The sequence below is a fragment of the Gobio gobio genome (genome assembly GCF_949357685.1).
Source record: "Gobio gobio genome assembly, chromosome: 10".
Lineage (NCBI taxonomy): Eukaryota > Metazoa > Chordata > Actinopteri > Cypriniformes > Gobionidae > Gobio > Gobio gobio.
The window spans coordinates 46,210,572-46,222,563 of NC_137116.1; the positions used below are offsets into that span (position 1 = coordinate 46,210,572).

The 11,992-nt window shown below is 39.4% G+C and overlaps 1 protein-coding gene across 3 annotated transcripts in view; it reads left to right on the forward strand.

Annotated features, from left to right (window-relative positions):
* Positions 1-11,992, forward strand: part of prkcz (protein kinase C, zeta) — a 185,946-nt gene that overhangs the window by 168,053 nt on the left and 5,901 nt on the right. For all 3 annotated transcript variants that reach the window (XM_079826712.1, XM_079826714.1, XM_079826713.1), the window contains one exon: positions 1,092-1,207. In XM_079826712.1, coding sequence (XP_079682838.1) covers positions 1,092-1,207 — 116 coding nt within the window. The remainder of the gene's footprint in view (positions 1-1,091; positions 1,208-11,992) is intronic.

Here is an 11,992-nt window from a genome sequence, read left to right on the forward strand (position 1 = left end):
AATGCCAAGTGTAAACGCAGCCAGAATAAGTTACCTCTAGAGTAGATTATTTCTGATAACAAGCAAAATAAATAACAAGTGAATTACATTAGACGCTGCTCTCGTATGCTGGATATTTATGACGCATTTAAGGCTTTTTGGTGAGTCGCACACACTGTTTTTGCGCTGGTGTCATATTCTCTCTGCTTGATCGTTAATATTTATATCATGTTATCCAAGAATAAATGTGTTTCTACTGAGTAGTGCGCCATACTATCCCCTTGCCAGACCGATAAACAAACACATACCGGAAGTTAAATTCGGGCTAGGCGCGTAACCGTGGCAACACGTGTGCGTCCGATGAAACCGTCTATATAAAAAAGCTGATACGATGTAAAGTATTTGCTCTGGCTCTTGTTTTTAATTCTTTTGTTCCATTATTATACTGCTTGTTGTCATCTGTTGACGTTGTATAGTGTATTGCAGAATGTGGTGGTTGGTAGGTGTTCTATTTGTCCCGCCCCTCCTCCACTCTGATTGGACGGCTGGGTGAAAAGTGACAGTGATGAGAGATGAGTGACAGTGACTGCGTTTTACTCAATGTTGAACATTCTTCAACTCTAGGCGACCAGTAAAAAACGCTGAACGCTCAGCGCTTGAGCGTGAAATCCTCGCTCAGCACCTCGTTACGCTCATGGCGTTCTAAAAACGCGCCGCTCCCATTGAAAACAATTGAATACACCAGCCAGCTGCGTGAAAAAACGCTTTGGTGGACACACGGCCTAAAAGAATTTGGTTTCTTCTCGGGTCAATTATTTGAAATTACCCGAGGCCACTAGTACCCAACCCGGCCTGTGTCCGAGGCACTCGGTTTTGGACCCAAACCCGCTCAAACCTCGGGTTTTCAGATCCAAGTGGACCTGTGAAGACCTCTACTCTCTAATGTAGACAGTCTAGACAGCAAGGCAGCTCACTAGATTTAGCGTTTTTGGGTAGGTGGGGTGGGTGGCATAGAAGATAATCAAATAGTCTTATCTGATCAAAGTTCTTGATATTGTAATGTCGGAGTGGATTCTGTACTAATCGATCATTTTCTCCCTTTTCTCTTCTAGCTGGAACAGAAGCAGGTGACGCCACCGTTCAAACCTCAGATCACAGACGACTACGGTTTAGACAACTTTGACACGCAGTTCACCAACGAACCCGTGCAGCTAACACCAGACGACGAGTAAGTATTGAAAAATGTTATGCTTGGCCGGTCAGCAAAGATCTGTGACAGAAGAATCACTCCACCTGTTTTCCAAAGACCTCTTCAGTTTCTAAAAACCGCTAATACGACTGGACTCGTGTTCGGTAAAATATACCCAAATTTGAATTATGAAAAGACAAACTGGCATCTCCTTACGCACCTTAACATCTTCCAAGTGTTTAAATGAAAATTAAAGTCAGTCGTCACTTCTGCGGAATCCATCTCGAGAGCGATTATGTAATAATTGAACGACTTCAAAGTTACATGACTGCACCAGCAGAAGATTTAGGCGTTTAATAACGGGGGTTTCCACTGGTCGGGATGGTGAGGTTTATGTCTAAGATTCCCCTTCAGAAGTGAGAGCGAGATGAAGTGAAATGGTTTGCCCATCTGGAGGCTATCGTCAAGAGGTGGTGATGTCATATGGAAACATCCCCTCTGGAGTTTCTGATTGCTTTACAGTATGAGGTGCACCGAAAAGGGCCACATTGAAAGGGAGGACAAAGAACAGCTCTTAAACGGCTAAAACCTGATGCCGAGAGGCGTTCAAAACCATACATTCAGGTGGAAACTGGCTTTAATCAGTGTGAAGTGAGTTTCTAGGGGGGCTTTTAAGCTTTCGAGTCCTTTCTTCGGTCACTCATTCATAAACTCAGGCCTTTTGAATGGCGCTGTGATTAAAACAAGTGCTAAAATAAGAGGCTGGTCGATTATTTGATGGTGGAGGCTTGTAGGTTGGCTCATTGCATGTCTGAATACATTTGGGGCAGTTGTCGAGGTCTCGCCCCATTTCTCTCAAGAGATTCTTCAGACATTCCATTCATTCTTCATTGAGGACAATCCCGCTAGGCTTTGAGACGTATTGTTCTGTAGAGGTGTATTTCTCTGGAGAGGGACTCCGGTCTCCACAATGACTTTTATATCTGGCTGAATTTGTTATTCTGATTTGATCCGTAGAGACAGGCGGCCCTCGGGCTACTAAAAAGGATTCCTGTTTTCAATTGACATTAAATGGAGCTCCAAAAATGCAGCTCGGAAAGAGGGCGGCATCTTTGATTAACAACGTGATTTGGTACCATGACTGAAATTCATCCCGTTATCAAAATCTGAGGGCTGTGCTTTCAAAACACACAGTGCTTGCTGGGGTTATTCAACATTTATAATTAAGAAGAATTAGCTCCTCTTCAATTCATGAGTGTGAATTTGAATTAAATCCTATTGTTTTATCTATCGATCGTTCTATTGTTCTATCTATCATTCTATCACTCTACCGTTCTATAGGCCTGTCGCGATAGTCAATAAATCAATTAATCGCACGATAAAAAAAATGAGCTCGATAATATTTCTGGCCGCAATAATTTCCACTTGCATGCTTTTGTTTTCCTCGTCTGTCTCTCTCTCTCTCTCTCTCTCTCTCTCTCTCTCTCTCTCTCTCTCTCTCTCTCTCTCTCTCTCTCTCTCTCTCTCTCTCTCTCTCGCTGACTGCGCGTGCGCCCCGTCCATTTGGGGAGGTGTTTATACTCGACGCGCGGGTGCCGGCGTGATGAGACGTCATGCTCAGCCAGATTCGCCTGGAACTCGTGCTTCTTCGATTGCGGAGCCGCGCGCAAAGTTACAAAATTTGACGGCACACTGCCATACGAAAGGGGGTCTCGCGCACTACTGCCCGCTCCGCGCTGTCGCTATTTTTGCCGCGCGCACCCTCGCGCTCGTGCGGACGCGTCGAGTTTAAACGAGACGTAAAGGGTTAGTTCACCCAAAAATGAAAATTCTGTCATTAATTACTTACCCTCATGTCGTTCGACACCCGTAAGACCTCCGTTCATCTTCGGAACACAAATGAAGATATTTTAGTTGAAATCTGATGGCTCTGAAAGGCCTCCATTGGCACAATGCACGGTTCACTCTCAAGACCCTTAAAAGGTACTAAAGACGTCGTTACAAAGTCCATTTCACTACAGTGGTTCTAAAATAACTTTATGAATCGGCGAGAATAGTTTTTGTGCGCAAAAAAACCCTAAATAACGACTTAAATAGTGATGACGATTTCAAAACAAGGCATCATGAAGCTTCGAAGCGGTATGAATCAGTGAGTCGATTCATGATTCTGATCGCGTGTCAAACCGCCAAACTGCTGAAATTTGGCGATCCAAACTGCTGCTGCTGAATCGACTCGCTGATTCATAACACTTCGAAGCTTCATGATGCCGTGTTTTGAAATCGTCATCACTATGTAAGTCGTTATTTAGGGGTTTTTTTGCGCACAAAAACTATTCTCGCCGATTCATAAAGTTATTTTAGAACCACTGTAGTGAGATGGACTTTGTAACGACGTCTTTAGTACCTTTTAAGGGTCTTGAGAGTGAACCGTGCATTGTGCCAATGGAGGCCTTTCAGAGCCTCAGATTTCAACTAAAATATCTTCATTTCTGTTCCGAAGATGAACGGAGGTCTTACGGGTGTCGAACGACATGAGGGTAAGTAATTAATGACAGAATTTTCATTTTTGGGTGAACTAACCCTTTAAAGCTACACTGAAGTTGGCAGTTTGATAAATGCAAGTTCATTCTTCAGCTTAATCTTTGTGTGCTTCAAGTTCACATAAGTTCCTGTAGAGATAGCAATACATATTCTCGTTTTGTTGTCAAATAAATGAAAAGCATGTCATCAATGTCTTCTCTCTTGCTGTATCAAAATCTCAAATAGCTTTCCTCTGAGATAGTCCCAATAATGTGCTTAAAGTCGAGTCAAATTCACTTTGTGTATGATTACATGATATAACAATTTTTTTAATACTGTATCCTAAATTGTGTATAATTAGGCTAAATGTCATATACTGAAGTACATTTCTGGAGTGTTAACGATTAAAAGAAAAAACAACAAGAACCGTACAGAACCGAAAACCATGAGCCTAAAACCGTGATACGAACCGTGGGTTTTGTGAACCGTGCCACCCCTAATATGCACCTAAAACACAATCATCCATTGCAGTTTTCTTCCATTTTATTTGTTTTTGGTATTTATTCAAGTTCATTTTTTTGTTAACAGACTGAGAGTCCATTGCTTTTATTGTTTTTGGTTGTTTTGTCCATTTATTGTGGATATTTAAAATGTTTTCAGTTTTCAGTGTTAAATAGTCTTTAGAAATAAAAGTTTGTTGATCTTTGAAAAGGTGTACCTGCATTATTATGCCATTATCATTATTGTAGATGAAAATGGTCTCAGAACAACAATATTATCGTTTATCGCAATAATTTCTTGGCCAATTGATCATCCAGCAAAATTTGTTATCGTGACAGGCCTACCGTTCTATCCATCATCTATCATTCTATCGTTCTGTTGTTCTATCGATCTATCATTCTGTTCTATCTATTGTTCTATCATTATGTTGTTCTATTGTTCTATCTATCATTCTATCGTTCTATCTATCACTCTATTTATCGTTCTATCTATCATTCTATTGTTCTATCTATCTTCTATTGTTCTCTCATTTTATCTATTGTTCTATCTATCATCCTCGCTGTACCATTCTATCCATCGTCTATCATTCTGTCTATTGTTCTATCATTCTGTTCTATCTATCATTCTATTTATCGTTCTCTCTATCATTCTGTTGTTCTATCTATCTTCTTTCGTTCTATCGTTCTCTCATTTTATCTATTGTTCTATCTATCATTCTCTCATTCTATCGATTGTTATATCATTCTATCTATCATTCTATTTATCATTCAATCAATCTATCTATATTCTATCGTTCTATCTGTCGTTCTCTCATACTTTTGATCTATCTATCATTCTATCACTTTACTATTCTATCCATTGTTCTATCCTTCTATCTATCTATCTATCTATCTATCTATCTATCTATCTATCTATCTATCTATCTATCTATCTATCTATCTATCTATCTATCTATCTATCTATCTATCTATCTATCTATCTATCTATCTATCTATCTATCTATCTATCTATCTATTGTTCTATCATTCTGTTGTTCTATTGTTTTATCTATCATTCTATCATTCTATCTATCATTCTGTTCTTTCTATTGTTCTATTTATCGTTCTATCATTCTATTTATTGTTCTATCCTTCTTTTTTTCTATCGTTCTATCTATCATTCTGTTCTATCTATTGTTCTATCATTCTGTTGTTCTATCTATCATTCTATCGTTCTATCTATCATTCTGTTCTTTCTATCATTCTATCTATAATTCTATTGTTTTTTCTGTCTTCTATTGTTCTATTATTCTCTCATTTTATATATAATTATATTGTTCTATCTGTCTTCTATCGTTCTCTCATTTTATCTAACATTCTCTCATTCTATCAATTGTTCTATCATTCTATCTATCATTCTATCAGTCAATCAATCTGTCTTTCTATCTATATTCTATCTGTCGTTCTCTCATACTTTTTATCTTTCTATCGTTCTATTGTGCTAGCTATCGTTCTATCTATTGTTCTCTCATACTTTTTATCTTTCTATCCATTCTATTGTTCCAGATATCGTTCTATCAAGCTTTCTATCTATCATTCTATTGTATCTATCACTCTATCTATTGTTCTATCAATCTATCGTTTTATCTTTCTATAGTTGTGTTGTTGTATTCTGTCTACATTACATGTTTTACATTAAAATTTCAATTCATTTCATTTCTACTTCATTGAACTAAAATTTAAACACTGTTGCCTAACCAGATGCGACGTGATGCTGCGACACATGCTGCTTCTTTTCAATGTTAATCAGAGTTTTTGTCCTAACCTCCCTGAGCTGGAACAACAACATACAAATTATGACAATCATAATCTTGGGCACTGATCATGTGCTTTATTTAATGTTAAAAGAATTTGAATCTTTTGTGTGACTTTTATAGGCATATTGAAAGCGACAATGGATAATTCACCTCAGATCTTGAAAATAAATGAAAGGAAACCAGACTGTTTAAATTGCGATCTCAGTATGAAGAAACAAGTGTATTCTATGACAAAGTTTGTCAGTCACTCAGTATGTATTTTTAATAAGGTTAAAATGGCGTCATATTTATGAATTTGACTATGTAGGCTACTTACTTTTTACTATGTATGCTGTTCTGATTGGCTGTGATTTTGGATTGATTTAGTTGCATCTCGTAGTCACGTCATGCCTGATGTGGACAGACAAATTGCTTGTCGCTGAAATCGAATCGCGTTGCGTCTGGTTAGGACATAATATGATGCTTTCGAATGAGGTCATCCAATATCTTGAGGTGATTTGATATCTTCGCTCTCCATGAGAAGCCCAATATGCACCTCGAACTATGAACACCAACCGTTGAGTTCACAATCATTGCAGTCTACAAGCCGATTGAAGTCAATTTGTCGGTAAACCTGTCACTCATAATTAGCAGAATGCAAGTGGGCCGCAGTCAGATGAACTGACAGACAGTAATCTATAGAGCCACGGCGGGTTCTTAGTTCAATACAAGATTTTCCAAGCAGGCTTCAAAGGAACGCAGCAGCCAGACACTTCAAAAGCAGAGAGAGCTCTGGAAAAGCCTGACGTCCCACACGGTGGAGGAGAGGAGGAGGGGGAGGAAGTGATGGAAGCCTTTTTTGTTTGACGGATCTGGCAGACGAAAAAAGCGGGTGGGGGGAGGGGGGGTGCGTCTGTTGGGGGGTGAAATCCTTCCTTGTAAGAGATTTAGTCTTTTGGATTAAAGGAATGTGCGTCCAGAGTGAGATGTGTCTCAGAGCGCAGCGGAAAAGGATGAACCCGAATCCATTGCGACTAGAGACACGATTCCCTTTTACATGCTTACACAAACGAGTTATAAAAGAACTTGGATTCCCTGTGTATTATCTATTTTAGCTGACTGCACAAAATTTACACTAGCGTTGAAAAGTTTGGGGTCAGCAAGATCAGTAAGAAGATCATTAAATTGATCAAAAGTGACAGTAAAAACATTTATAATGCCACAAAAGACTTTCAATCAAATGCTGCTCTTTTGAACTTTCTATTCATCAAAAAATTCTGAAGTACACTATATTGCCAAAAGTTTAGGGACGCCTGCCTTTACATGCACATGAACTTTAATGACATTATATTCTTAATCCGAAGGGTTTAATATGGTGTTGGCCCACCCTTTGCAGCCATAACAGCTTCAACTCTTCTGGGAAGGCTTTCCACAAGGTTTAGGAGTGTGTTTATGGGAATTTGTTTGACCATTCTTCTAGAAGGGCATTTGTGAGGTCGGGCACTGATGTTGGACGAGAAGGCCTGGCTCGCAGTCTCCACTCTAATTCATCCCAAAGGTGTTCTATCGGGTTGAGGTCCAGGCCAGTCAAGTTCGTCCACACAACTCACTCATCCATGTCTTTATGGACCTTGCTTTGTGCGTCATGCTGGAACAGGAAGGGGCCATCCCCAAACTGTTCCCACAAAGTTGGGAACATGAAATTGTCCAAAATGTCTTGGTATGCTGAACCATTAAGAGTTCCTTTTACTGGAACTAAGCGGCCAAGCCCAAACCCAAACCATAATCCCCCCCTCCACCAAACTTTACTTTTGGCACAATGCAGTCAGGCAAGTACCGTTCTCCTGGCAACCGCTAAATCCAGACTCATCCATCGGGTTGCCAGACAGAGAAGTGTGATTCATCACTCCAGAGAACACGTCTCCACAACTCTTGAGTCCAGTGGCGGTGTGCTTTACACCACTTTGCATTGCACTTGGTGATCTAAGGCTTGGATGCAGCTGCTCGGCCATGGAAACCCATTCATGAAGCTCTCTACGCACTGTTCTTGAGCTAATCTGAAGGCCACATGACTTTTGGAGGTCTGTAGCTATTGACTCAGAAAGTTGGCGACTTCTGTGCACTGTGCATGTGCTGACCCCGTTCTGTGATTTTACGTGGCCTACCACTTCGTGGCTGAGCTGCTGTTGTTCCCAATTGCTTCCACTTTGTTATAATACCACTAACAGTTGACCGTGGAATATTTAGTAGTGAGGAAATTTCACAAATGGACTTATTGCACAGGTTGCAAACAATTCACTGAGCTCCTGAGAGCGACCCATTCTTTCACAAACGTGAAAGAAATGTTTCTTAATCAGAATATTAGAATTATTTCTGAAGGATCATGTGACACTAAAGACTGGAGTAATGATGCTGAAAATTCAGCTTTGCCATCACAGGAATGAATCAAATATATTAAAATAAAAACAGTTTTGAGTTGTAAAGTCTTGGTGAGCATAAGTGATTTCTTTCAGAAACATAAACATTTTTTACACTTTTCTTTCTTTCTTTCTTATAAGCTTTACCTTGTTATTCTTTTCTGAAGAAACATTTGTGCAGTAAAGAGGCTTGTTTATTTTGGTCAGTGCTCAGAATGTCTGTCTTTCTGTGTTTCTTCCTCTGTGGCATCACACATTTCCCCCCTGCACTCCCTTTGAAACCTGAGCCTAATATTACAGCATAGAGGTGTCATTCATGTTATTTTAGGTTTCACTCTTGCTGGAGGCATTTCGACCCCACACACACCCACATACAGTCAAGTGGCCCTTTGGGGACTTTATTCAAATAGACACAGCACAAACACAATTGGGCACTGATCCCGGATCTGGTGAAATATCAGTTCTTGCAGAGCTTGTTGGAGAGGAGAATTGCCCTCCATAGACCATGTTTGACAGAACGTGATAAACTAGTTTTGAATCGTCTCAGCATTACGCCATAGAAGAGGTGGAGCACTGCAGCGGTGCGGTATCCTCAACAGGCTGATAAAATAGATCAATGGATTTCTGAGGTTCTGAAGACCAAGAGGTCTGATTTCAGCAAGAATGTTACCATTTCTTTAGACATGTAAAGGATCGTTGCCAGTGCAGAAAATAGCCAAGAGGAGAAAGACGCCGCTGAATTTCTCAATTGTACTCTAGTGAAATTCTGTCTGCCCACCGCTCCCTTTGTGGTTAACCAGTCCCTTGACGCCGATGTTGTTTCTTTTGAGCAGGCTGCACTTACAGATGTGCTCATGAGTTTACATATCCCCTGCAGAACCTATAAAAAAGCAATAATAATAGATGCAATCTTTTTAGTAACATACCAGATATCTAACAGTCAAAAGTTTGGGGTCAGTAATATTTTTGGTCACACTTTAGTTTAGGGTCCAATTCTCACTATTAACTACGACTTTTGCCTTAGTAAACTCCTAATTACTTCATATTAATAGTTAGTAAAGTAGTTGTTAAGTTTAGGTAAGATTAAAGGGATAATTCATCCAAAAATGAAAATTCTGTCATCATTTACTCGCCCTCAAGTTGTTCCAAACAAAGGAGTTTCTTTGTTCTGCTGAACACAAAAGAAGATATTTTAAAGAGCACCTATCATGGCATTTAAAATGTTCCAAATATTGTTTTAGAAGTCCCCAACAACAGTTTTGCATGCATGCAATGACAAAAAAGACTTTAGTTTTCTTATAATATGCATTTATTTTTACCTGTTTTGACAGCGATTCTCAAATGATTCCTTTAGTGATTCACTTTTCAAAACCCCGCCTTTACGTGACGCTAATCTGCGGTGATTGGTCCGATGACCCAGTCAGTTGTGATTGGTATAGTCTGTGCAGATATTCTCGGAAACGGAACGCCCATCAAAGTCTTATAATGACAGTAATTTGTTAATATGTGTCAGGAGTTATGAATATGAAAACCGCGTCGGTACTGTTTGATTGTAATATGAGCCTCAGCTGATCTCATTCATAAAAAAACTCCTCACGAAGACTCGCGACAAATCAACATCCCTCAGGGCTTTTAGTTCAAAAGTGTGCAGATGAGGAGACATATTGATAGATTCTCATATGTCTGTGTCAAATTTCTAAACAGAGGAGTATTTTTTATTCAATACTTCCTCAAAATGGGCAGTTATAGCCTAATCATGAGCGATTGAGTCTCGTGTTGTTTTCAATTCATACTGGCAACCGGAGGGCGCTCTGTGCACATGTAATCCATATATGGTACAGACAGACGAAGAAGAACCATGTGCCATAATAAAAGTCCATAATAAAAGCTTCCTGAGATCGCGAAACATACATTTGACGACTAATAATAAACACTCAATCGCGACGATGTATGGTTTGTCTTCAAGCCACTTAGTCTTCAAATGCTCATCCTTGGGCAGATGAAAGAAGTTTGCTTTTGAGTGGCACTTCAGAACACAGCGTCTCGTCGCCATGATGTTTTCTAGTTTTCACTGGCGTCTTGGAGCGCAATAAGTGGGCGTATCGTATTCAAATAACTTGACAAGTTGACGTCATCTAGTCAGAGAAAAAGCTTCGGTCTTCTAACGATTCTTAAAAATGACTCCGAGTCGACTCTTACTTTTGAAAGAAAATAACTATATATACGGTGCACTGTCATATTTCAAGCTATCACAGGATGTTTTTTTTCACTTAGATCTATGTTACACACTACATGAAAGGTAAATTTCAAAATTCCATGATAGGTGCTCTTTAAAGAATGATTGTAACAAAGCAAGAAAGAGCAACCATAGACTACCATAGTATTTTTTTCCCTACTATGGTAGTGAATGGTTGCTCTATCTGCTTGGTTACCAACATTCTTCAAAATATCTTCTTTTGTGTTCCGCAGAACAAATACACTAATACAGGTTTGGAACAACTTGAGTAAATGATAACAGAATTTTCATTTTTGGGTGAACTATCCCTTTAAGGGATGTAGAATATGTCCATGTAGAATTAGGCATTAAAGGGATAGTTCACCCAAAAATGAAAACTCTGTCATAATTTACTCACCCTCAAGTTGTTCCAAACCTGTATTAGTTTATTTGTTCTGCTGAACACAAAAGAAGATATTTTGAAGAATGTTTGTAACCAAGCAGATAGAGCAACCATTGACAACCATAGTAGGGAAGAAATACTATGGTATTCAATGGTTGCTCTATCTGCTTTGAGAATATTTTGAATATTCTTCAAAATATCTTCTTTTGTGTTCAGCAGAACAAATAAACTAATACAGGTTTGGAACAACTTGAGGGTGAGGAAATGTTGACAGAATTTCCATTTTTGGGTGAACTAGCCCTTTAAAGGGGTGGTAAAACACATTCTTTTGAAGGCTTGACTGTGTTTGTGGGGTGCACTGTAACATGTGTTCATGCTTCGTTTAAAAAAAAAAGCCTTATTTTTCATATATTTGACCTTTATTCTACACTGCTCTGTCCCTCCTTGTAAAACGGTCTGATGCTTTCCGGGTTGTATGAAGCCAGTCCCTCAAAAATACGCAGTGGGCTCTGATTGGTTAGCTGGCCTAGTGTGTTCTGATTCGCTAACCGCAGTGCACGGTTGTCGGAAACGTCACGCCCCATATGAGCCCGAATCAGACCCAGAACATTTGAGTGAAGATGATCGAGCAGAACCTGTTCAGTCCTCAAGAGTAAAGACTGCGGATCTATAATCGCTACTGAATGGCACTTTAACTTTTGTATTTTTAGAACGATTATAGCCAAATATCTGTCGCAAGAACTAACCCAAAACGAACACTAAGCACTGGCTTTAACTAGTAAGTTAGCCAAATTACACACAGAAGCATGTTTAGCAAGCCTGTAGATAAACAATACATAAAAGCTCTAATCAAAGAATCATTTACACTAATGCCAGGTTCGCTGTTGAGATTTTAACGTTAGTGTTTGTAACGTTAGGTGTTCGTCGGATAACGTTAAGTATGAATGAGCATTTAACAGACTGGTTTGCAGAACAGCGCTGTCATCTGTTTACT